Raw genomic sequence first — 27,199 nt, 5'->3', positions numbered from 1 at the left:
TTTTATACATCTCTGTCACATCCCCCATCAACCTTCTCTAATCCCAGTCTGTCCAATCTCGCTGCATCACTGAAACCCTCCAGCCAGGGAAATCTCTCTCTCTATCCTCTCCAGTGCTCCCACACCCCTCCTGTAATGTGGATTCCAGAACCACACACACACTGCTCTAACTACGGCCTGACCAACACTTTATACAGTCCCAGCATCACCGCACTTAAAAAAAACCCAAAAGAACTACAGATGCTGGAAATCAGAAACAAAAGCAGAAATTGATGGAAAAATCATGGGTCTGGCAACATCTGAGAGGAATCAGAGTTAATGTTTCGAGTCCAGTGACCCTCCTTTGGAACAGTTTTCATTGTCACCCACAATGATCAACCTCCTAAATTCAAGTCTAAAACATTTTGTACAAACCACCAACGGTAAGGACCCCCAAGCTGACCTCTGTGCAACTCCACTGAACACACGTCCAGTCGAGTGTAGTTAGTAAGTTTGCAGGTGATACCAAACGTGGAGGTGTAGTGGCCAGCGAAGAAGGTTACCTCAGATTACAGTGGGATCTTGGCCAATCGGCTGAGAAGTGGCAGATGGAGTTTAATTTACGTTAATATGAGGTGCTGCATTTTGGAAAACCAAATCTTAGCAGAACTTATACACTTGATGATAGGGTTTTAGGGAGTGTTGCTAAACAAAGAGACCTTGGAGTGCAGGTTCATAGCTCCTTGAAAGTGGAGTCACAGGTAGATAGGATAGTGAAGGTGGTGTTTGGTATGCTTTCCTTTATTGGTCAGAGTATTGAGTACAGGAGTTGGGAGGTCATGTTGCGGCTGTACAGGACATTGGTTAAGCCACTGTTGGAATATTGCGTGCAATTCTGGTCTCCTTCCTATCAGAAAGATGTTGTGAAACTTGAAAGGGTTCAGAAAAGATTTACAAGGATGTTGCCAGGGTTGGAGGATTTGAGCTACAGGGAGAGGCTGAACAGGCTGGGGCTGTTTTCCCTGGAGTGTCGGAGGCTGAGGGGTGACCTTATAGAGGTTTATAAAGTCATGAGGGGCATGGATAGGGTAAATAGACAAAGTCTTTTCCCTGGGGTGTGGGAGTCCAGAACTAGGGGGCATGGGTTTAGGGTGAGACGGGAAAGAGATAAAGAGACCTAAGGGGCAACTCTTTCACACAGAGGGTGGTACGGGTAAGAAATGAGCTGCCAGAGGAAGTGGTGGTGGCTGGAACAATTACAACATTTAAGAGGCATTTGGATGTATATGTCAATAGGAAGGGTTTGGAGGGATATGGGCCGGGTGCTGGCAGGTGGGACTAGATTGGGTTGGGATATCTGGTCGGCATGGATGGGTTGGACCGAAGGGTCTGTTTCTGTGCTGTACATCAATGTGACGTCAAACACAGGGACAGAGCTCGGGCCTGCTCTGCCTTTCAGTAGAATCATGGCTGATTTGACATTCCTCACGTCCCCTTTTCTGCACTTTCCCCTCGATTCCCTGACTGATCAAGAATCTCTCTCTCGCTCGCTCTGTCTCGTTCACTCTCTCGCGCTCTCAGCCTTAAATACCCACATGGACCCTGCCCCCACAGCTGTCTGTGGTAAGGAGTTCCGAAGACCCTCTTCTCTCTGAGAGAAGAAATTCCTCCCCATCTCAGTCTGAAACAGGTGCCCCCTTTACTCTGAGACTGTGCCCTCTGGTCCCTGACCCCCCCATGAGGGGAACCATCCTCTCAGTATTGACCCTGTCAAGCCCCTGAAGAATCCTCAATGTTTCAATGAGATCACCTCTCATCTTGTAAATTCCAGAGAGTAGAGTCTAAAAGTGTGTTGCTGGAAAAGCACAGCCAGTCAGGCAGCATCCGCGGAGCAGGAGAGTCGACGTTTTGATCATAAGCTCTTCATCGGGAATGGGGGTGGGGTGGGAGATAACGGGACTGAGGGGCTGGATGGAATGTAGCTGAACGTGTGTTAGGTAGATGGAGGTGGGGGTTGATAGTTATAGGTCAGAGAGGAGAGTGGGGCGGATAGATGGGAAGGAAGATGGACAGGTAGGAAAGTTCGAGAGGGCAGAGCTGAACTGGAAGGTTGGATCCAGGATAAAGTGGTGGGAGGGAGAAATGAGGAAATTGGTGAAATCCACACTGATCCTGTGTGGTTGGAGGGTCCCAAGGCAGAAGATGAGGCGTGGGTGGTTAGGGAGTGGCAATAGAGGATGCCCAGGACCTGCGTGTCCTTGGCTGAATGGGAGGAGGAGTTAGTGTTCAGCTACACGGCGATGGGTTGCTTCGTGCATGTGTCCCGGAGATGTTCTCTGGAACGTTCCACAGTTGGTGTCCCCAGTGTAGAGGAGACCACATCGGGAGCAATGGACACAGTAAATGATGTGTGGAAGTGAGGGTAAAACTTTGATGGATGTGGAAGGCTCCTTTGGGGCCTTGGATGGAGGTGAGGGAGGAGGTGTGGGCGCAGGTTTTGCAATTCCTGTGGTGGCAGGGGAAGGTACTGGGAGGGGAGGGTGGGTTGTTGGGGGGCGTGGACATGGCAGGAGAGTCGCAGAGGAAATGATATCTGTGGAATCCAGATAGGGATGGGGAGGGAAATCTGTCTCTGGTGGTAGCATCTATTTGTAGGTGGTGGAAGTAGCAAAAATGATGTCTTGTATACGGAGGTTGGTGAGGATCAGGAGGGTTCTGTCCTTGTGGGTGGCAGAGTGGGGTTTGAGGGTGGAGGTGCAGGAAATGGAGGAGATGTGCTGGAGGGCATCATCAACGATGTGGGAGGGAAATTGTGGTCTTTGAAGTAGGAAACCATCTGGTGTATTCTGTGGTGGAATTGGACCTCCTGGGAGCAGATGGAGGAATTGGGAATACGGGATAGCGTTTTTACAGGAGGCGGTGTGGGAGGAGGTGTTGTCCAGGTAGCTGTGGGAGTCGGTGGGTTTGTAGCTGATGTCCGTGGTTAATTGGTCGCTGGAGATGGAGAGGTCCAGGAAGGGGAGGGGGGTGTCTGAGATGGTCCAGGTGAACTTGAGGTCGGAGTGAAAGGTGTTGAAATTGGGAGCACGAGGAGGTGTCGATACAATCGTTGTAGCGGAGGAAAAGTGGTGCCAGTGAAACCACTGTCGAAACTGCAGCAAAGACTACTGGCATGTCCCTCCCACTCCCACCAACCGGCATGTCCCTCCCACTCCCACCAACCGGCATGTCACTCCCACCCACCCAACATCACTCACCGGAACACCACCATCATGGTGAGCATCACCTGTTCATTCACTTCTGCCCCTGCTGATGCCAACAAAGGCACTGCCTCCCCACCTCCCCCTCTCACGGCCCCTGACCTCCCATGGTGAACATCACTCATGATCCCATAACCACACTCACTCCAGAGACAGTCTCGAGCCCCACTCCAGGTACTAGCTCCCAGCTCTACCGTGTATTCACACCCCACCCTCTCCATCCCACCCCGGACCTCTCCCTGACTGAGGACGAATGATCAGTCCTCAGTAAAGGCCGCACCTTCATCCCCCAGCGTTCCTGGATCAATGAATTCAACACGCATTGCGACATCCCAATTCCTCCGCCTCTGTCGCATCTGCTCCCAGGAGGATCAGTCCCACCATAGATCATCCCCAGACGGCCTCCTCCCTCAAGGACCACAATTTCCCCTCCCAAGTGATTAACGATGCCTTCCAATGCATCTCTTCCACTTCCTAAACCTCTACCCTCAAACCCCACCTTTCCAATCGCAATAAGGACAACACCCCCCTCCCCCAATTGGTCATTAACATCCACCCCATCAACCTCCAGATACAACACATCATCCTCCACCATTTCTGCCACCTACAAGCAGAGCTGAAAATGTGTTGCTGGAAAAGCGCAGCAGGTCAGGCAGTATCTAAGGAACAGGAAATTCGACGTTTTGGGCATTAGCCCTTCATCAACATTCCTGATGAAGGGCTTATGCCCGAAACATCGAATTTCCTGTTCCTTAGATGCTGCCTGACCTGCTGCGCTTTTCCAGCAACACATTTTCAGCTCTGATCTCCAGCATCTGCAGACCTTTTTCCACCTACAAGCAGACCCTACCACCAGGGATATATTTCCCTCCCCACCCCTATCTATGTTCCGCAGAGACCATTCCCTCTGCGATTCCCTCGTTAGGTCCATGTTCCCCGCCAACCCACCCTCCACTCGCAGCACCTTCCCTCGCCACTACAGGAAGTGTAAAACCTGCGCCCTGACCTCCATCCAAGGCCCCATAGGATCATTCCACATCCGAAAGAGATTTTCCTGCACCTCCACACACCTCATCCACTATATCCGTTGCTCTTGATGTGCTCTCCTCTATTTTGAGGAGACAGGACACCAACTTGCAAAACATTTCAGGGAACATCTCTGGGACACGTGCACCAAACAACCCCACTGCCCCGTGGCCAAACACATCAACACCACCCCCTCTCCCACTCCGCTAAGGACATGCAGGTCCTGGGTCCCCTCCATTGACAAATTCTAGCCACCTGACACCTGGAGAAAGAGAGTCCCACCTTCTGCCTTGTGAAGCTCCAACCACACGGGATCAATGTGGATTTCACCAGTTTCCAAATCTCCACCCCCCCAAACCCTTACCCCCCACCTCATCCCAGATACTGAAGAAGAACTTATGAAGGGTTTCCTGATGAAGGGCTTTTGCCCGAAATGTTGATTCTCCTCGGATGCTGCCTGACCAGCTGCGCTTTTCCAGCAACACAATCTTGACTCTGATCTCCAGCATCTGCAGTCCTCACTTTCTCCAGTGAGTAGAGTGCCAACCTATTTAGCCTTTGCTCATAAGACAATCCCTCCATCCCAGGGATCATCCCTGTGAATCTTCTCCGAACTGCCTCCAGTGAAATATCTTTCCTTGAATAAGGGACTAAACCTGCTCACAGCGCTCCGGGTGTGGTCTCCCCAGCACCTTGTACAGTTGCAGTGAGGCTTCCCTACTCTTGTACTCCAACCCCCTTGAAATAAGGGCCAACATTCCAGTACCCTTCCTGATTACCTGCTGTCCCTATGTGCTCGCTTTGTTTTTGTGCACGTTTTCCCAAGTCCCTTTGTGCTGCAGCTTCCTGCAGTTTTTCTCCATTTAAATGATGCTGTTCTTTTGTTTTCCCTTCCAAAAACCACAACTTCACATTTTCCCACATTATGCTCCATTTCTCAACATTTTGCCCAGTTACTTAACCCATCAATAGCTCTCTGTAAACTGTCTGTATATCTCTCACAACCTGCCTTTTTTTCGTCATCTGCAAATTTGGCTGCAGTGCATTCACTTCCTTCCTCTCAGTCCCATTAATGTATCATAAACCGTTAGAGTCCTAGCACTGACCCCTGTGGAACCCACTGGTCCTACTCTCCTAGTCAGATAAACAGCTCACAACCATCACCTCTGCTTCCTGCCATGCAGCTAGTTCTGGATCCCATGGATTCTTGCCTTTGCTATCAGCTTCCCGTGTGGGTCCTTAGCAAAAATCTTGTTGCAATCCAAATCGACTTGCATTGCCCTCTGGTCATCTTATTGAAAAATTAATCCAGTTGGTCAGAAATGACCTCTCCTTAACAAAACCGTTCTGACTGTTCTTGGTGAAACCCAGCCTCTCCAAGTGCAGGATTGTTTCCAATAATCTCCCCCTCACCGAGGTTAGATTTACTGGCTGTATAGTTGCCTGGGTTCTCCCTTGCTCATTTCTTAATTAATGTTACCACACTGGTTGGTTGGTTGTTTTTTGATGAGAATCAGTGTAGGGGGAGCTTTACTCTGTATCTAACCCCCTGCTGTCCCTGTCCCTGGGAGTGTTTGATGGGGGACAGTGTAGAGGGAGCTTTACTCTGTGTCTAACCCTGTGCTGTCCCTGTCCTGGGAGTGTTTGATGGGATCAGCGGAAACCTTCCTTCTCACTGCTCCCCTTTCCTATTAAAACTGTTTGTTGATTGATGATTTTTGTTAGTTTATGTCTTATTGATGATTTTTAGTAATGTTTTGATTGTATTATTGACCACCCCGGAGTGGAGGCACTGTATCCCCTGAGCACACTGGCTCATCGAGCTCCGTGATCTCTGTCACTCTGCAATGCGATTGCCAACATCACCACAGCATTTTCATTCTCAAAGTGACATTCCCAGTAACCTCTATATGCAGGAAGCATTGTCCATTGGAGACTTCAGTGGCTGACGTGTGAGTTGCAGTGTTTTCCCTCCTCCTTCCCTCATTTTGCTTTTATTCAGGGTAAACCTTATCTTCTGTCTCCTCTCTCTCTCTCCCCACACGCCTTTTTCTTTCTTTTTTTTCTCTCTGCGTCTGTGTGTGTTTCTGTGTGTATGTGTCTCTGTGTGTGTTTGTCTCTCTCTCTGTGTTTCTGTCTGTGTCTCTCCTCTGCACTCCCTCCCCCCCCCCCCCCCCCCCCCCCCCCCCCCCCCCGCCACATTCCGCCAGCTTTTCTCTCTCTATCTGCTCCTGATGTATTTGTAATGATAATCAGAGCATGATATCTCTGGTCCTGGATCTCCCATTGCTGACAGTGTGTTTGATGGGAGGGGGCAGCTATATTACTGAGGGTATTGGGGTCTGCTTTAAGGTTTAATTCTCTGCACATTCCTGCAACAACCTCCCAGTAGACTGTGTCTGTCTGTGTTCGATGCTCACAGTATGGCATTGCATCTGTCAGGGAATTCCTGTGATACAGTAGCTCAGAGAGAAGCCAAATAGAGACTGACTCTGTCTCATCTCGATAGAAACACCTCAGGACTTCCTAGAGACAGAATTATTCCAATGTCTTTGTTCACAGATGCAGTACAGTACAGAGAGCCACCGTGAATAGGAAACACTCCCAGCCAATTCCGTCTGAAATGCCTTATCATTTCATCCAGTGATCCTTTTTTTTTAAACAAGGAAACCTTTTTTTGTTTTAATTTTGAGAGAGGAGGACGAGGGAATTGGAAAGAGAGCAGAAGCAATGGGAAGGGTCTGAGTGAAGAATGAAAGGGGCAGAAAGTGACAAAGAAAGTGAGAAATAGAAACTAAAAGAGAAAAAGGAGAGACAGAGAACAGAGAGTGCCAAAGATGATGATTGGTCTGAGGACATGAATATTTGGGAGAGATCTGGGTTCTATGTAATGATAATTCCCTGTGGTGTGCTCCCATTCACTGGTTGAGACAAGAATGACTGGCTGCTTCTATCGAATCCTGAGTTCTGGCGTCTGCCTCTGTCCCACTGTCCCTTTGAATCATGCATTAAATAAGGAATGCTGCAGGGAGGCTGGACACAGTGACACAGGCGTACAGTGAGACACAGACATCATTCTGATATTTCCATTATTCACAAACACAGACAGGAGGGGGTGGGGGAAGAGAGAAGAAACGTAAAACAGAAATGGAGAGGGAGAGAAACACCGAGAGGCATAAAACACAGGCAATGAGGGGAATGAGAAATGTAGAGGGAGCGAGTGAAACATGGGCAGAGAGAAGGAAACCACTGTTGAGGGGGAGACAGGGAAGCGTGTGATCCTCGAGTCAGCAGCACCTTCAATCCCAGCAGAATTGTTGTCCTGATTTGAAATATTTTTGGAAATGAAACGTAACCGAGCAGCTGTTTAATTTTGAATCAGCTCTCATCAGGGAGTGTATGGCGTCATTTTCAATGCTTTGAGTGAATAAGGTCTGCAATACAATGCTTCTCTGACCTTCAGCACCTGCACAGGGCTCGCCTGCACCAGACTGACACAATTGAGCTCCTTGTTCCTGCTGCAGTCTGACCTTTGTCCCCCCTCTTCAAACTACCTGGGAATATGCTGCAGTGTTTGTGTGTCAGTGTGTCTGTATAAATACATCTCGGTGTGTCAGTGTGTCTGTGTGCGTCTGATTTGTATGATTATGTCTGTGTGTGGGTTTCTCTCTGTGTGAACATGTAATGTTTGTGTCTTTCTGTTTGTGTGAGAGTTCTGAAATCTCTTGATCTATAAACACTTGAATCAAATAGCTTTGTTGAGCCACTGGCTGTGAGATTGGTGAGCAGGAAGACGCTGAGGGGAATTTTATTCTCAGTTTGACATTGTACCTTTCCCTGTGCTAGCTCCCCTCTGGGATATTACAGCAATGACTGGGACGTCAGTGCGTTTCATGTGATCTACACTGCAGTGCTGTTTCTCTTCCTGATTCATACTGCACCTCGGTCACTGTTCACCTCTCGCAGAAACTTACAACAGCAAGGGCACAGGAGGCCGTTCAGCCCATTGAGTGGATGCAGGTGCTCTGACGGACCAACCCTGTGCTGTCCGGGGGTGGGGTGAGAATGGGGGTGAGGGTGGGGATGAGGGGTGGGGTTTTGGGGACAGCTCCCTCTGGAAAGGCTTCACTCTGGCCCTGGGCTGGAAAACCCCAGAGCTCCCCCACCCACCCCTCTCTCCCTCCACCACGCACCCCTCTCCCTCTCCCCCTCCCTGCCCCTCCGCACACCACCTCCCCCCTCCCCCCCAGAGCAGTGCCAACTGAGCCTGTAGCCCCCACAGGGGGCAGCAGATGGTCAAAGTTCTCAGGAACAAAGAGGTCATTCAGCTCCTCAGGCCTCTCCCAGTATTCAGTTAGATTATGAATTATTAGGGTAAAATATGAGGTCTGCAGATGCTGGAGATCAGAGCTGAAAATGTGTTGCTGGTTAAAGCACAGCAGGTTAGGCAGCATCCAAGGAATAGGAAATTCGACGTTTCGGGCATAAGCCCTTCATCAGGAAACTGATGAAGAGCTTATGCCCGAAACGTCGAATTTCCTATTCCTTGGATGCTGCCTAACCTGCTGTGCTTTAACCAACAACACATTTTCAACTATGAATTATTAGGATCTGGCTTCACTTATCTGGTTTGATTCCATAATATTCCCTGACTCCACCTCCACCAAAAAACCCCCCACCACAGCAGCCTGAACTTACATTGATGAAGCTGTGTCAGGTCTCCGCTGATCCTGGGTTTTGTGGGGGAGGGCAGTGCTGAGGGAGTCGCTGTTTTTTGAATGAGATGTTAAACTGAGGCTTCTGTGTTCCCTTTCTGTTGAATTTGAAATTTTCCATCGGATTATTTTGGAGAGAGCTGGGCAGCTATTCCCAGCCTCCTGACTAATAATGATCCCTCAGTGAGTGTAACAAGATCAGTTATCCCGTCCAGGATCACAATCCTGGTTGTGGGATCTTACTAACAGCTGTTTTGGTTCCCGTGTTACCACAGTGACTAATACTCCACTGGCTGGAAGCACAGTGTGATATCTGACTCTGAATGGTACTAGGGAATGTAAAAGTTATTTTTCTCCTTTTATGAAGCCCTTCAGGATTCAGATGCCTGGTTTTGATGATCCCATTGTTCATCCCCATAACACCCTGGAATTACTTTACTTCATGGAATCTGAATATTTTGTTGTTGCTATAGAGTTAGAATTTGGTTCAGATTGAAGGAGAGAACGTGATCAAAGTGAGACGGAAAAGACAATGTGACATTTTGGAATGTGGTGTGTGAACAGCAATGACTCTGCTCTCAATGCTTTGACACTGGATTGGTCACGAGCAACTCTATTTAATTCAGACTTCATAGTTCCTAAACAGAATCCACTGCATTCATTTCCTGAACAGTTTTAGTAATTGTATGTTTCGAATTGAATAAATCTAGTGGCCGCAGTATTGGGCACGCTGGATATTCCGGAGGCCTGACTAGAAAATGGCCACCCTAGCAACAAGGATAACAGGAGCCGGTTAATTTGATTTGTGTTTTCACAGGAGTCAGAGCGAGTGGAATGGTTTCTCATCCTGACACAGATAGCATCCTGGCACTGCCTGAGCAATCTGTTCCAGTTTGTGATTTTAATTAAATAATACAGTTGCTTGAGGCAGACAGCAGCTCTTGCTGGTTTGTGCTGGATTTGGTTTGACTGACCTGAGATTAGTCTGGTAACTGCCAGGAACTAAGAGCAGCATTTTGGTTGCTAGGGCCCTCCCACTGAGTCGTTTCTTTGTACTAACCTGGTCAGAACTTGCTGATCACAGACAGCTAGTCCTTGTCTACTCCCCTGTTTGTTTTACTGCCTGAGGTTCCACCTTCATGGAGAGCTGTTGGATGGCCTGCCCCTGAATCTGGTTATGGGGACCAAAACTTAGTGGCCGCTGGGTAGAGAGATTTATCAATTGTCTCATTCGTCTACAGTTCCTCCAATCCATACCTTTTGTGTATCCTCCACTTCCTCCATCCCACTGTGAGTTCCTGGGTCGGAGTCCAGTCTCTGCTCATTCCTCCTCTAATGTTATAAGTTCCCTCTTTTGACCAAGCTTTCGTTAGGCCTCCTAGCTGTTCCTTTCACTTGATATTAATTCTTGTCTGATTATATTTCCCTGTAGTGTGTTGGAATGTGTCTCTATAACAAAAGCACTTTCTAAATGTAAGCATACACCCACTGACATTACAGCACAGCAGGAACCATTCTGCTCATTAAGTCCATGCCTATGATACAGAGCAGGCCTCTCCTCATAAGGCAACTTGCTTTTTCCAGCTGTTAGTTGAGGAAACATTCTCTGATCTGCTTCCAACACATTAACGTTCTTCTGTAAATACAGTGACCAGTCCTGTCCACCGTATTCCAGATATGGCCTCACTAATGCCCTGTACAACTGAAGCATCATCCCCTCCTCTTGCATGCAATTCCCCTCACGATAAACCATCATGTTCTACTAGCTTTCCTGATCACTTGCTGTCCCTGCAGACTAACCTTCTGTGATTCTTGCACTAGGGCACCCAGATCCCTCTGCCATCTCTCCTCGTTTATATCATTGGCTTGTCTTTTTCTTTCTGCCCAGATGGGCAAGAGCACATTTTTCCACATCACCCTCCATTTGTGACACCTTTGCCCATTCCGTTAACCTGGCTGTATCCCTTTGCAGTCTCTCCAAAACTCACTCATCTGTCTATCTTTGGGTCATCAGTGAACGTACCCCACAAGGTGCTCCATTAGTTCAGTTGGCTGGATGGTTGGTTTGCGAACAGAGTGGCTGCAATTCATGTAGCAGTCTGAGACTCTCCTCCTTCATCTCTCCCTTTACCTGAGGCACAGTGACTCTCTGGTTAAACCAGTACTGTGTTCTCACTCACTCTTTCTCTCTCTCAGAGCACAGCCCTGAGATGGCTTCACCTTTATATGACCCCATGAACCTATTTGGTGGGGCACCTTATCAAATGTCTTCTGGAACTTGACATAAAATACCTCCTTTATCTACAATAGAAGCTGCATCTACACAGGGCTCCACTAAACCATGTTGGCTGTGCCTGATGAACTTGAATTTATCAAAGTGCCCTTGTTGGAGTGTCTTTGATAATCACATTAATGTTTTCCCTGTGACAGATGTGAAGCTACCTGGCTGTAGTTTTCTGCTTCCTGCCTCCATCCTGGTTGAATAAGGGGGTTATATTAAGCCATTTTCCAATGTAAAGGAATCTTCTCTGAGTCTAATGGGTTTTGCAAAATTAAAACTAAAGCACCAACTATCCCTCTAGCTACTTAAAGATCTTGGATGAAATTCATCAGGATCTGGTGACTTCCATCTCCTATTTCCCATAACTTACTACTTCCCTGGTAATTGTACTTTCCCTTAGTTCCTCCCTCTCTTTCAGTTCCTGATTTTCAATTCTTTCGGGGATGTTTGTACCATCGCTGTGTAAACCATGATGTTGGTGTTGGATCTGATGGTGTTGACCTCGAACACCCTTTCCCTCAGGCAGCTGGAGGCTGCACAAACACTGGGGAGAGCGCTGGCTCCCTTCATCAATAACTGCTCCGCTATGGATCATCTTCAAGGTCTCCCCATGGACCCTGATGATCGGCTGGGAGAGGGAGAGGGAGGGGGAGGGGGAGTGGGAGGTGGGAGGTGGATTTGCTCCACAATGCATTCTCATGCCTGTATAAAGATGCTGACACTGGTCTGGAGTACACTCTGAGATTGCACGTACACCAGCATTGTCTGTGTACTGCAGCGTGATGGCACTGGTTGGAGTGACTTTGAAAGTGGGAGAGGTTTGAATACTTTTGCTCCGATTCTGTGTAAATTAGCTCCACTCCAGTGGGGTCCACGTGACTGACATGCGCAGGTGCTGTACTCCCAGCTCCGAGTTGGCAGGTGAGCCCAGGTAGACAGAGGGATATTCAGGGATACACTCAAGTGTGACATTCCCACAGACACCTGGGAATCACTGGCTCCAGACTCTCCAAAGTGGAGGAGGAGGAGGAATACCTGGGAAGGCATTGAGCACCTCGAGACTTTGTCAAAAAGCCGAAGCTTGGGGTAAACCAGCACAAGGAGCGCGCTGCCCCACCCACACCCCACTCACCCCCACGCCCACTACCTGCCCTGAGCGTTACAGAGCCTGCAGTAGCCCCACCGGTCAGTCCTCATGTTCGTGGCCCTTCGCCCCCACCTCAACAAATTCCACAACCATCACGATGTGGAGCTCCTCTTTCCCCTGCCCCCACTTCCTCACTTTCTTCTTAGACAAAAACTCCCAACTTCCCTCCGAGGACCACTTCTTCACCCTCTGACCCCTCTCCTCATTTGGTCACCCCCAACAGGCCTTCTACCTGCCCTAGACCTCTTTGTTGCTAACTGATGACTTGATATCGGCCGCCCTAATTTCTCCAACAGACCCATCCAGTCCCCTCCTCCAATACCCTCCTCTGCCTCGCCAAATTGGTCTTCACCATCAACAACATTTCCTTCAACTCCTCCCATTTCCTCCAAATCCAGGGGGTGGCCCTGGGCAGCTGGTTGGGCCCCAGCTACACCTGTCTGATTGTTGGTTATATCGAACAGTCCCTGTTCAGTACCTGCCCAGGCACTGTGCCCCAACTCTTCCGCTGTTACATCGATGACTGCATCAGTGCAGCGTCCTGTACCCAGGCTGCACTGGGGCAGTTCATCAACTTCACCCACAACTCCCACCCCACCCTCTAATTCACTTCACCCATCTCGGACACCTCTCTCCCCTTTCTTGACCTCACCGTTTCCATCTGCAGCAACAGTCCCACGATGACAGATGGATGTTTACTACAATCCCAGAGACTTCCATAAAACCTGGACTACACCTCCTCCCACCCGGTATCCTGCAAGAACCCCATCCCATTCTCCCAATTCTTCCGTCTCTGCCACATCTGCTCGGACAAGGAGATGTTCCATTCACAAGCATCCTGGATGTTCCTCCCTCTGTCCGTGCAGACAGTCCTCCCGCTGCCTGTTCCACTGCTCTAAACCCCCCCCGCCACCAAACAAAATAAAGACAGAGTCCCCCTTGTCCGCACCTACCACCCACCAGTCTCTGCAGCCAGTGCATCATCCCTAAACACTTGTGCAGACTCCAACTAGACCCCACCACCGAGAACATCTTCCCCTCTCCACCCATCTCGCCCTTCCACAAGGACCGTTCCCTTTGACAGACCTTGGTTCATGCCACCCCTCCCCCGAACCCCCGGTACCTTCCCCGCAACCAGAAATTATGTAAAACCACCGGTACCCTCCCTCTCCATCCAGGGCCCCAAACACTCCTTCCAGGGGAGACAGAGGTTCCCCGGCCTCTCCTCCAACCGACTTTGCTGCATCAGGTGCTCCCGATGTGGTCTCCTCTCCATCGGGGAGACCGAACGTAAACTTAGGGAATGGTTCACCGAGCATCTCAGCCAGGCCCACAGGGGCCGCCCGGACCTCCCAGTCACTGCCCATTTCAATTCCCCTTCCCACTCCCTCTCCGACAGGACCATCCTCGGCCTCCTCCATCGCCACAATGAACCAAGCAGCAAATTGGAGGAACAACACCTCACCTTCCACCTGGGCAGCCGACAGCCCAGAGGACTCAACACTGAGTTCTCCAATTTCAAATAACCTCCCTCCCCATCCCCCTCCCTGCCTCTACTACCTGCCACCAACCAGATCCATTCCTCCCATTGACCAACCAGGTCATACCCTCCACCTCTTCACCTATCCCCACTTCACCACCCTGTCCCCACCACCCTCTTTATCTGCAGCTCCTGCACATCCACCCCCCCAGTCCTGTAGAAGGGTTATACCTGAAACGTTGACTTCTTCACCTCCTGATTTTGCCTGGTTTGCCGTGTTCTTCCAGCCTCCTGCCTGTCCACCACCATTCTGTACAGTCACCTACAGACTCCCTCTGAGAACGGGAAAGAGTCATCCTTCCCTGCGAGGGACCAATGATGATGATAGTATCATCTGTACTAAAGACCGATGGAACATATCTGTTCAATTAATCAGCCGGCTCCATACCCTGCATTACTAATTCCCAGACTCCTTTTCTATGGGTCTGTCACCTACTTTATTAACTCTTTTTATTTTTGGTTAGATATCTGACAAAGTTTACCTGTTTTATACATTTGACTAACTTTCTCTTGGACTCTAATTTTCCCCTCATTAATAATCTTTAATCGTTCTTTGCTGGGTTTTTTATATTCTGTCCAATCTTTGACTATCCTCCCACCACCATCTGTGCAGAATTGGGAGATTTATCTTCACTTTGACTAAGACCTGATTACTATTTCTAGATTCTTCTAAAACTGAATTCAAACTTCCAGACATGCCAAATTGGGGTTTGAAATCTGTTTTACGCATCTTTCGGCCAGTTACATCACCGCCGCAGTATGGGGTTTAGGTTTGTTCGTTAATGGGATCTCGGTGTTGCCCAGTGTAGTGCTGAGCCAACCCCATTACTGTGGGTCTGGAGTCACATGTAGGCCAGACCAGGTCAGGATGGCAGTTTCCATCCCTGAAGGACAGGAGTAAACCAGATGGGTTTTATGATAACTATCTGGTCACCATTAGAACATAGAACAGTATAGCACAGGAACAGGCCCTTCAGCCCAAGGTGAAATGAGTTTAATCCCTTCTGCCCATTCTTGGCCCACATCCCTCCAAGGGCAATATCCAAAAGTTCATTCAACAGCTGTATCGTATCTGCCTCCACCATCACCTCACCTGGCAACATGTTCCAGACTCCTCCCACTCTGTGCCTAAAAGCAACCTGCCCCTCCCGTCCCCTTTGAACTATCCCTCTCTAATCATAAATGCATTCCCTATAGGTTTAGACATTTCAACTCTTGGAAAAGGGTTCTGACCATCAACCCTATCTTTGCATCTTATAACTTTGCAAACTGCATATTCTCATAAACTGCAACATGACATCCTGACTCTAGTATTCCATTTCCCAACCAATAAAGACAAGCGTGCCATAAACCTTCGTTACCACCCTATCTGCATGTGTAGCCACTTTCAGGGAGCTATGGACTTGAACCACCCCCCCCAAGATTCCCCTGTACATAAAGCTGTTCAGAGTCATGCATGGGCGGTATGATGGCTCAGTGGTTAGCACTGCTGCCTCACAACACCAGGGTCCCAGGTTCAATTCCAGATTTCCTCCGGGTGTTCAGATCTTGTGGTGGGAGAGCATTTTGGTGATAGTGACCACAACTGCCTCACATTCTACATAGCTATGGAGAAGGAGAGGATTAGGCAAAATGGGAGGATATTTAATTGGGGAAGAGGAAACTATGATGCAATTAGGCATGAGTTAGGAAGCATGGACTGGGAGCAATTGTTCCATGGTAAAGGCACTATAGACATGTGGAGACTGTTTAAGGAACAGTTGTTGCAAGTGATGAATAAATATGTCCCTCTGAGACAGGCAAGAAGTGGTAAGATAAAGGAACCTTGGATGACGAGAGCGGTGGAGGTTCTTGTCAAAAGGAAGAAGGTAGCTTACATAAGGTGGAGGAAGCTGGGGTCAAGCTCAGCTCTACAGGATTACAGGCAGGTGAGGAAGGAGCTTAAAAATGGCCTGAGGAGAGCCAGGAGGGGACACGAGAAATGCTTGGCAGAACGGATTAGGGAGAACACAAAGGCATTTTACACTTATGTGAGGAATAAGAGAATGGTCAAAGAAAGAGTAGGGCCGATCAGGGATAGCATAGGGAACTTGTGTGTGGAGTCTGAGGAGGTAGGGGAAGCCCTAAATGAGTTTTCTGCTTCTGTCTTTACGAAAGAAACAAACTTTGTAGTGAATGAAACCTTTGAAGAGCAGGTGTGCATGCTGGAATGGATAGAGATAGAGGAAACTGATGGGCTGAAAATTTTGTCAAACATTAAGATTGACAAGTCGCCAGGCCCGGACCAGATTTGTCCTTGGCTGCTTTGGGAAACGAGAAATGTGATTGCTTCGCCATTTGTGAAGATCTTTGCATCCTCGCTCTCCACTGGAGTCGTACCTGAGGACTGGAGAGAGGCAAATGTAATTCCTCTCTTCAAGAAAGGAAATAGGGAAATCCCTGGCAATTACAGACCAGTAAGTCTCACGTCTGTCGTCTGCAAGGTGTTAGAAAGGATTCTGAGGGATAGGATTTATGACCATCTGGAAGAGCATGGCTTGATTAAATGCAGTCAACACGGCTTTGTGAGGGGCAGGTCATGCCTCACAAACCTTATCAAGTTCTAGAAAAGTTGATGAGGGTTGAGCTGTGGATATGGTGTATATGGACTTCAGCAAGGCATTTGATAAGGTTCCCCATGGTAGGCTCATTCAGAAGGTCAGGAGGAATGGGATACAGGGGAACATAGCTGTCTGGATACAGAATTGGCTGGCCAACAGAAGACAGCGAGTGGTGGTAGAAGGAAAATATTCTGCCTGGAAGTCAGTGGCGAGTGGTGTTCTACAGGGCTCTGTCCTTGGGCCTGTTTTGTTTGTAATTTTTATTAATGACTTGGATGAGGGGATTGAAGGATGGGTAAGCAAGTTTGCAGATGACACAAAGGTTGGAGGTGTCGTTGACAGTATAGAGGGCTGTTGTAGGCTGCAGCAGGACATTGACAGGATGCAGAGATGGGCTGAGAGGTGACAGATGAAGTTCAACCTGGATAAATGCGAGGTGATGCATTTTGGAAGGTCGAATTTGAAAGCTGAGTACAGGATTAAGGATAGGATTCTTGGCAGTGTGGAGGAACAGAGGGATCTTGGTGTGCAGGTACATAGATCCCTTAAAATGGCTGCCCAAGTGGACAGGGCTGTTAGAAAGCATATAGTGTTTTGGCTTTCATTAATGGGGGATTGAGTTTAAGAGTCGTGTGATCTTGTTGCAGCTCTATAAAACTTTGGTTAGACCGCACTTGGAATACTGCGTCCAGTTCTGTTCGCCCTATTATAGGAAAGATGAGGATGCTTTGGAGAGGGTTCAGAGGAGGTTTACCAGGATGCTGCCTGGACTGGAGGGCTTATCTTATGAGGAAAGGTTGAATGAGATCAGACTTTTTTCATTGGAGAAAAGGAGGAGGAGAGGGGACCTAATTGAGGTATACAAGATAATGAGAGGCATAGATAGAGTCGATAGCCAGAGACTATTTCCCAGGGCAGGAATGACTAACAGGAGGGGTCATAGTTTTTAGCTGGTTGGAGGAAAGTATAGAGGGGATGTCAGGAGCGGGTTCTTTACACAGAGTTGAGAGAGTATGGAATGCGTTGCCAGCAGCAGTTGTGGAGGCAGGGTCATTGGGGACACTTAAGAGACTCCTGGACATGCATATGGTCACAGAAATTTGAGGGTGCAGACATGAGGATCAATGTTCAGCACAACATCGTGGGCTGAAGGGCCTGTTCTGTGCTGTACTGTTCTGTTTTATGTTCTATGTTCTAGTTTCCTCCCACAGTTCACAGATGTGCAGGTTAGGTGAATTGGCCATGCTAAACTGCCCACAGTGTTAGGTGCATTAGTCAGAGGGATTTGGGTCTAGTTGGATTAATCTTCGGAGGGTCAGTGTGGACTTGTTGGGGCCGAAGGGCCTGTTTCCACACAGTAGGGAATCTAATCTAATCTATATAATCATTAACTGTATACTCTTCCTTAACATTTGATCACCCAAAGTACAGTACTCTCAGATTAAACTCCATCTGCCATTTGTCCGCCCATATCTACAACTGATCTATATCCCGCTGTATCTTTTGACTACCTTATAGACTATACACAACTCCACATTTTGTATTATCTGTGAACTTATGAACACATCCAACTACATTTTCATCCAAGTCATTGATGTATATATCAGACAGCAGAGGCCCCAGTACGGATCCCTGTCACAGATTTCCACCCTGAAAAGCTCTTTTCCACCACTAGCCTCCTACATTAGCTTTTATTTCCAGATTCTCACTCATTTCAAAAGCTACCATCTGCAGTGAGGGGCAGGAGGGAAGGGGGTGGGTGGATGGGTGCTCAATAACTGGTCCAATCACATCACCATTCTGTCCCACCGCAATTAATGTCCCGGGATGCAAAGTAATTAATCGGTATTCAGGCAGGGTCAGTGCGAGGGAGTGCTGCACTGTCGGAGGGTCAGTGCCGAGGGAGCGCCGCACTGTCGGAGGGTCAGTGCCGAGGGAGCGCCGCACTGTCGGAGGGTCAGTGCCCGAGAGAGCGCCGCACTGTCGGAGGGTCAGTGCCCGAGAGAGCGCCGCACTGTCGGAGGGTCAGTGCCCGAGAGAGCGCCGCACTGTCGGAGGGTCAGTGCTGAGGGAGCGCCGCACTGTCAGAGGGTCAGTGCTGAGGGAGCGCCGCACTGTCGGAGGGTCAGTGCTGAGGGAGCGCCGCACTGTCCAGTTTTTGTGTGTATACCTTGGGTGTTTTATTCACTACATTCAGGGGTATGCACCCTTTAGAAAATGCCTTATTGTGTGTCGACTGAAAGCTGGTTGTGTTGTGATTGGTGCTGGAATAATGTGGATCCACCATTTCCTTGTGCCTGTTTTCCAGGTGGAATTGGCTGTTCCCGTGCCCCTGAAAGTGAAAGCACTGAACTGGCTGGTGACCCTGAGTCTGGTCAGGAAGATAAATCCGTATTGACTCCTCTCGTTGTCACAAACGGTTGTGTCAAGGATCCAGGGTCGGAGCGAGAGACATGGACTCGTCAGATGGATTTCATCATGTCCTGTGTAGGGTTTGCTGTGGGACTGGGTAATGTTTGGCGATTTCCCTACCTGTGTTATAAAAATGGAGGTGGTGAGTACACTGTGTCAAATCCCAGACAATGTAATTCCATTCCAATCCCTGTTCCATGACAATGTTTGTGCTGGAGAGGATTTGTGAGGATGTTGCTGGGAGAGGGAACAGTCATAAGGAGACACTGATCTCACGGGAACAGAGGAGGCTGACGGAGACTTGATTGAGTGGCTTTAATTCTGAGGGACTTGGACAGAGGATCCAATGGGTTTGTTCCCCTTTACAGAGAAGTCAATAAATATGGGCAAGGATTTGAAGGATTTGTTGAAGGTTTTGAGGGGATTTGAAGAATAATTGTTTCACCCTGAACCAGACACAGAATTTATTGAGAGGGTAAGTGATGCAGAACCCCTCCATGTTTGGATAGTGACATTCACGACAGTGATATTGACCAAGAAGTGGTGGTGGGAGGGGATTAGACTAGATAAACAGAACAGTCTCAATGGGCTGAACGGCCTCCTTCCAAGAAGTGAATCTTTGTCTCTGTCAGTTTTCCATTGCTGTTGACTCACCGTAGATCAGTGTGAACAGGAAATGGGGTACTGGATTACCCGGAAAACCTCTGGATTCAGTCCCAGTTTCTGTCAAAAAAAACACCAGAATTATCGCCAGTGCCGGAGTGTACTTGCTGTCCAAAGCTCAGTGTACCGAGGACCTAGGGAACAAACTCCAGCTACTTACTCATTCACGCCACGGGGACATTGTTGGCTGGCCCAGTATTTATTACCCATCCCTAGTTGCCCTGGACAAGGTGGTGATGATCTGCCCCCTTACATTCAATGAAAATGCTAGGGATTGTGGGTAGTGTATTGAGATAGACAAATAGAGAGCTGGCTGATGGACAGGAAACCAAGGTTAGGAATGAACAGGTGTTCTTCCAAGGGGCAGGCAGTGAGTAATGGGATACTGCAGGGGCCAGTGCTAGGGCCCCAGCTATTCACACGATATAGTCATGATTTAGATGAGGAACTGACTGTACTATCCCCAGGTTTCCAGGTAACACAAAGCTGGGATGGAGGGTGAGCTTTGAGGAGGATGCAGAGATGTTTCAGTGTAATGGGGACAGGCTGAGGGAGTGGGTTAATGCATGGCAGGTGCAGTTTAATGTGGATCAATGTGGGGTTAGCCACTTTGGGACCAAGAACAGGAAGGCAGATTATTATCTGAGTGGTGATCGACTGAGAAAGGGGCGGGGTGCAATGAGACCGGCGGCACGGTGGCACAGTGGTTAGCACTGCTGCCTCACAGCGCCTGAGACCCTGGTTCAATTCCCGACTCAGGCGACAGACTGTGTGGAGTTTGCACGTTCTCCTCGTGTCTGCGTGGGTTTCCTTCGGGTGCTCCGGTTTCCTCCCACAGTCCAAAGATGTGCGGGTCAGGTGAATTGGCCATGCTAAATTGCCTGTAGTGTTAGGTAACCGGTAAATCTAGGGGTATGGGTGGGTTGCGCTTCGGCGGGTTGGTGTGGACTTTTGGGCCGAAGGGCCTGTAAGTAATCTAATCTAATCTAATCAAGACTTGGGCACCCTGGTACACGAGTCGCTGAGAGATAGCGTGTGGGTACAGCAGGCAGTGAGGAAGGTAAATGGTGAGGTGACCTTCAGAATGAGAGGGTCAGAGTACAGGAGCAGTGATGTCTCGCTGCAATCGTACAGGGTCTTAGTGAGACCATCCCGGGACTACGTTGTCCGTTACGGTCTCCTTATCTGAGGAAGGATGTTTTTACTATAAAAGGAATGCAGCTTCGCAGACTGATTCCTGGGATGGTGGGGCTGACAAATGAAGAGATCAATTAGAATTCTATTCACTGGGAGTTTAAAAAGATGAGGGGAAATCTCAGAAACCTGTAAAATTCTAACCAGACTAGACAGGGATAATGCAGGAAGGATGTTCCCAGTTACTGGGGAATCCAGAACCAGGGTTAGAGTTGAAGGGTACCATGTAGGTCAGTTAGAACCGAGATGAATTGAGTTGCATGGAATTGGTTTTATTGATATATGTACTCGCATGAGTACAGTGAAAAGTTTACAAGTTGCCTTCTACAGCGCGATCTTTGGTACAGAGATCTTGGCAAAAAGCAAAGAAATAGAGCGGGGAGCCTGAGGAACAACTCCACCACAGAAAGCCGTTGAATCCAAAATGTGAATGTTTTCAAAAAGGAGGTAGACATAGTTCTTGGGCTTCACAGTTTTGAGGAGAATATGGGGACCTTTATTTTCATTTGTTAGATGTGGGGTGTCTCTGAGAAGCACAGCCGGTCGGGCAGCATCCGAGGAGCAGGAGAGTCGACGTTTCAAGCGTAGGCCCTTCATCAGGAATGTTTGAGCTTATGCCTGAAATGTCGACTCTCCTGATCCTCAGATGCTGCCCAACCAGCTGTGCTTTTCCAGCACCACACTCTCAATCCTGATCTCCAGCATCTGCAGTTCCCACCTAATTTATTTCCCAGAGGGCAGTTCAGAGTTAACCACGTTGCTGTGGGTCTGGAGTCACATATAGGCCCAGACCAGGTAAGGATGGTAGATTTCCTTCCCTGAAGGAGATCGGTGAACCATGGCTTCATGGTCATTATTAGACTCTTCATGCCACCTGCTGTGGGCAGGATTTGAACCCCATTCCTCAGTGTTACCTGGGTCTCGGGATTAATAGTCTTAAGTTAATAGCACAAAGCCATTACCATAATCAATTAGCCATAATCCTAATGAATGGGGAAGCAGGCACAAAGGGCCAAATAGCCTCTTGCTGCTCCTGTTCTCTATTTCTGTGTTAGACAGGTGCAAAGTTTTTGGTGAATTTCTCTGGGTTTCCTTTTGAAACCCTCCTGTCTCTATCTGTAAGAGACCCCCATTGGTCTTTGTTTGTTTATTTGGGACATTCAGCAGGTAATGTACCATTAAAGACCATCTAAAAGTTGGGAATGGAGATTGCATCATGGAAGGTGCGGAATCTGGCCTATATTCATTTGAAAATAGAGGTTTGACTTTCAGGTCCATTCTCTGATTGTTGGTGTTTCACTAAGTGGGGATTTTATCAGAATTACTCAGCGCTCTGCTCAAGGGTACAGCTGACCTCTGTGTCTCTCTCTGTCTCTCTCTCTCTCTGTCTCTCTCTCTCTCTCTCTCTCTCTGTGTGTCTCTCTCTCTGTCTCTCTCTCTCTCTCTCTCTCTCTCTGTCTCTCTCTGTCTCTCTCTCACTGTGGCTCTGTTGGTACTGGTCTGATCCATATTGGCTGTCCAGTCAACAAGGAGTTGGGAGTTATGGTGACCACATTAACCTTTCACACATGGAGCTGTGGACCCTGACATCAGAGTAAACATTGTCTCCAGCACAGGACTGATCATTGATCTCTCCTGTCTGACAGTCTGCCATTGGTGTGTTTTGGAAGGATTTAAAATTGTTGCTTGATCTGTTTGACTGTGTTTCAAACACACCCATTAATGAGGGAAGGAATAAAGGGTTCTGGGGACAAGGCAGGAAAGTGGACTTGAGGATTATCAGCTCAGCCACCATCTCACTGAATGGTGCAGCAAACTCGATGGGCTGAATGGACTATTTCTACTTTCTTGACCATCAAGACCTGGAGCCCTTGAACGCAGAGGCAGGGACACTACCCAGACAACCTTTCACAACAGCAGGATATCCCACAGTCAGTGAAGTACTGGGACAAGTGTCATCACTGTATAAGGTGGGAAACCCCAGCAGCCAGATTTATGTACAGCAAGATCCCAAAAATAACACTATGACAATAACTGATTCCATGTTGGCTTGGGATAAGTATTAGTGAGGACACCAGGGGAAATCCTTTGCTCTCCCTCAAACTTATTTGGACTCGATGCAACTGCCCAAGAATCATAGATTCATAGAGCTGCACAGCACAGAAACAGACCCCTCGGTCAAACCTGCCCATGTTTGCTAACATTTAGCCCATCTCCCTGTAAACCCTTCCTATCCATGAACCTGTATTTTAAATGTTGTAATTGTATCTGAATCTACCACTTCCTCTGGCAATGTGTTCCATTAATGAACCACTCTGTGAAAAATTTACCTCCCGCCTCCTCCAATGTCCCTTTTAAATTGGATTGTGTACAGGTCATTGGTTAGGCCACTGTTGGAATATTGTGTGCAATTCTGGTCTCCCACCTATAGGAATTATGTTGTGAAACTAGAAAGGGTTCAGAAAAGATTTCCAAAGATGTTGCGAGGGTTGGAGGATCTGAGCTACAGGGAGAGGCTGAACAGACTGGGGCTGTTTTCCCTGGAGGGTTGGAGGCTGAGGGGTGACTTTATAGAGGCTTATAAAATCATGAGGGGCATGGACAGGATAAATAGACAAAGTCTTTTCCCCAGAATAGGAGAGACCAGAACTGAAGGGCACAGGTTTGGGGTGAGAAGGGAAATGTATAAAAGGGACCTTAGGGGTAACATTTTCACACAGAGGGTGGTACATGTGTGGAATGAGCTGCCAGTGGAAGTGGTGGAGGCTGGTACAATTACAGCATTTAAAAGGCATTTGAATGGGTATATGAATAGGAAGGGTTTGGAGGGATATGGGCCGGGTGCTGGCAGGTGGGACTAGATTGGGTTGGGATATCGGGTCGGCGTGGACGGGTTGGACCGAAGGGTCTGTTTCCATGCTGTACATCTCTGTGTCTATGAATGTGACATGGAAGCAGCTGGATTTTCTAAAACCCGATCTGGTCTGTAATGTCCATTAGAGGAATGAAATATTCTATCCTGACTCCAGAGCCTCAACCATCCATAATTCCAAAAGGGCAGCTTGGCATCGACTGGACCTACCACATCCTGAGAATGACTTCATCTGTCTAAACATCTGACACCAGGACGTGTTCATTAGCTTGGTGCCTGGCCGTGTCATGGAGTAAAATTGGAATAAAGGTGATGGATTCCTCTGGCCAAGGATCACAGGCTTTACAATCTGACAAAGTCAGCTGTAATCCGACAGCAACTGCAATGAGGCAGAGAGAGGATTCAACAAAACCGTTTGAGATGTTTACCTTTTCAATCTTGGTGTTGAAGACCACAAAATGTCACGTTGTTGTCCGAGGGATGTAGTGACAGCACAATAATGTCACAGACCTGGGGCACTGGGGGGGCCAGGGGAGAGGAGGAGGAGGAGGAGAAGGAGGTGAGAGGGGCTGTTTTTGATATTCAGGTCACCTTCGACCAAGGAACCCGAGCAATACCAATCATTGGGTATCGGGGACAAACTCTCCACTGGTCGGAGTCATACCTGCCACATAGGGAGATGGTCAGTCAGCTCAGCTCCAGGTCATCTCTGCAGGAGTCCCTCAGGGGAGTGTCCTCGACTCAACCAGCATCAGCTGCTTCACCAATGACCTTCCCTCCATAAGGTCAGAAATGGGGACGGTCACCAATGAGTGCATAATGTTCAGCACCATTCACCACTCCTCAGATACTGAAGCAGTCCGTGTTCAAACTCAACAAGATCTGGACAATCTCCAGATTTGGGCTGACACGTGGCAAATAACATTCATGCCACACTAATGCCAGGCTATGACCATCACCAATGAGAGACAATCTAACCACCGCCCTTTGGCATTCAGTGGAGTTACCATTACCGAGTCCCCCATTATCAATATCCTGGGGGTTACCATTGACCAGGAACTCGAATGGGGGACTTGTCAAATGAACACAATGGCTACAAGAGCAGGTCAGAGCTCGGCATACCCAGTGACATACACATCCTGAATGAAATCCAGAAAAGGAAACTGAAATATCATGGTCACCATCACTGATGGAGAGATTGAAGTTATCATTGAGCGTTATGAAACCCATCTGGTTCATTGACTCTCATTACAGAAGGAAATCTGCCATCCTTACCCTGTCCACCTGACATGTGCCTCTTAAGGTGGTGACTCTGATTTGGTTCCCAGGCAATTTCAGAGAATGATCAGTTTTTTTTAGATTAGATTAGATTACTTAGTGTGGAAACAGGCCCTTCGGCCCAACAAGTCCACACCGACCCGCCGAAGCGGTGGCCCACCCATTCCCATACATTTACCCCTTACCTAACACTACGGGCAATTTAGCATGGCCAATTTACCTAACCTGTACATCTTTGTGACTGTGGGAGGAAACCGGAGCACCCGGAGGAAACCCACGCAGACACGGGGAGAATGTGCAAACTCCACACAGTCAGTCGCCTGAGGCGGGAATTGAACCCGGGTCCCTGGTGGTGTGAGGCAGCAGTGCTAACCACTGTGCCACCGTGCCGCCCACCAAATCTCAGATTTGCCAGTGATGTCCACATTCTCTGAGAGGATCTCATATCTTGGTTTCATCTGTTGTGAATTGCAGATGGGCACTGTCCAGTGGACTAGCATCTCTGAGGGAGGCTGAGAAATCTGTCATTTTTCTCCAATGGCACGGTGGCTCAGTGGTTAGCACTGCTGCCTCACACCACCAGGGACCCGGGTTCAATTCCCACCTTGGGGGACTGTCTGTCCGTGTGGAGTTTGCACATTCTCCCCGTGTCTGCGTGGGTTTCCTCCGGGTCTCCGGTTTCCTCCCACAGTCACAAAGATGTGCGGGTCAGGTGCATTAATCAGGGGAAATGTAGAGTAATAGGGTAGGGGAATGGGTGTGGACTTGGGCCAAATGGCCTGTTTCCACATTGTAGGAATTCTAGGAATTCATTGGCATTCACTACAGGTGGGTGAGGTGATTGGCTGGTAGTGTATTACATTAATCTGTGTATTTGTTCTGTGTTATCTCCAGTTTACTGCTGTCAGGTGTGTGTGTGTGTGTGTCCTCCTATTTACATCTCTCTGTTTATCGCAAGTTTAAACTATTAACTACTAATCTATGCTGAAACAGTTGTTTTCTGACTGTTTGGTTGCCAAGTTCTCAAGGTGACTCTGAACTGGGCTAGTTCAATCACATATTGTTCAGTCAATGACCTTACTATACAATACTCAGATCAAACATTCTCTGATCTTTCCAATGTGACACTAAAACACCTTGTGGATTGTGCAGTCAGCAATATTACTAATCTCTACAAACAGCATCATTTGTCAGAGGGAATCCCTGACATTCTGCTGGAGTTACAGCAGAAACTTGTGGTCCTCAACCTCATCAATTTTGGAAAGTTAGTAAATCAATCAGCAGAAATAATTACTGCCCTGACCCTGACTGACACAAACCTGTGAGTCCCCTGCTCCTGGGGAGGGTCTGTCTTCTTTGTACAGTTCCATAACAGTGTTCTAATTCCTGCTGGCATGTCGGCCTGGCCTTTTCTGGAATTCTAAGTTTGGAATGATCTGGACTCAGTCTGGAGAGGGAAAGCCTTTTTTTTTCCTGTCTACTGCAATTGTTTTAATCATCTGAAGCCCCTCTAACAGCTCACTGTCTTACCCCCAGTATACCTCACCTTTGGAGGCTGGCTTCACCTACTCTGGTGAATTTATGCACAATCCCTTTTTTGAGGCTGGTCCTACAGTGTGGGAGACTGCGCCCTGGGCAGGATGTCAGCAGAGACTGGGACAGTGGGCACTAAGGCAAAGTGACCCCAGATGGGTCAAGAGAGAAATCGAGGAGAAATGTAAGATGTTGTGAAATGTGAAAGGGTTCAGAAAAGATTGACAAGGATGTTGCCAGGGTTGGAGGATTTGAGCTACAGGGAGAGGTTGAACAGACTGGGGCTGTTTTCCCTGGAGCGTCGGAGGCTGAGGGGTGACCTTATAGAGGTTTATAAAATCATGAGGGGCACGGATAGGATAAATAGACAAAGTCTTTTCCCTGGGGTGGGGAGTACAGAACTAGAGGGGCATAGGTTTAGGGTGAGAAGGGAAAGATATAAAAGAGACCTAAGGGGCAACTTTTTCACACAGAGGGTGGTACGTGTATGGAATGAGCTGCCAGAGGATGTGGTGGGGGCTGGTACAATTGCAACATTTAAGAGGCATTTGGATGGGTATATGAATAGGAAGGGTTTGGAGGGATATGGGCCGGGTGCTGGCAGGTGGGACTAGATTGGGTTGGGATATCTGGTCGGCATGGACGGGTTGGACCGAAGGGTCTGTTTTTGTGCTGTACATCTCTAAGACTCTATGTGAG

At 48.3% G+C, this 27,199-nt stretch overlaps 1 protein-coding gene across 1 annotated transcript in view; it reads left to right on the top strand.

Annotated features, from left to right (window-relative positions):
• The window catches only part of LOC132822207 (sodium- and chloride-dependent creatine transporter 1-like), a 196,265-nt gene that overhangs the window by 2,982 nt on the left and 166,084 nt on the right, over positions 1 to 27,199 (top strand). The window contains exon 2 of the mRNA XM_060835284.1: positions 18,857 to 19,102. Coding sequence (XP_060691267.1) covers positions 18,857 to 19,102 — 246 coding nt within the window. The remainder of the gene's footprint in view (positions 1 to 18,856; positions 19,103 to 27,199) is intronic.

The sequence above is a fragment of the Hemiscyllium ocellatum genome, chromosome 14 (genome assembly GCF_020745735.1).
Source record: "Hemiscyllium ocellatum isolate sHemOce1 chromosome 14, sHemOce1.pat.X.cur, whole genome shotgun sequence".
NCBI classification, from domain to species: domain Eukaryota; kingdom Metazoa; phylum Chordata; class Chondrichthyes; order Orectolobiformes; family Hemiscylliidae; genus Hemiscyllium; species Hemiscyllium ocellatum.
Note: the sequence above shows the minus strand (reverse complement) of the source record. Positions and strands in the feature narration are given on the sequence as shown.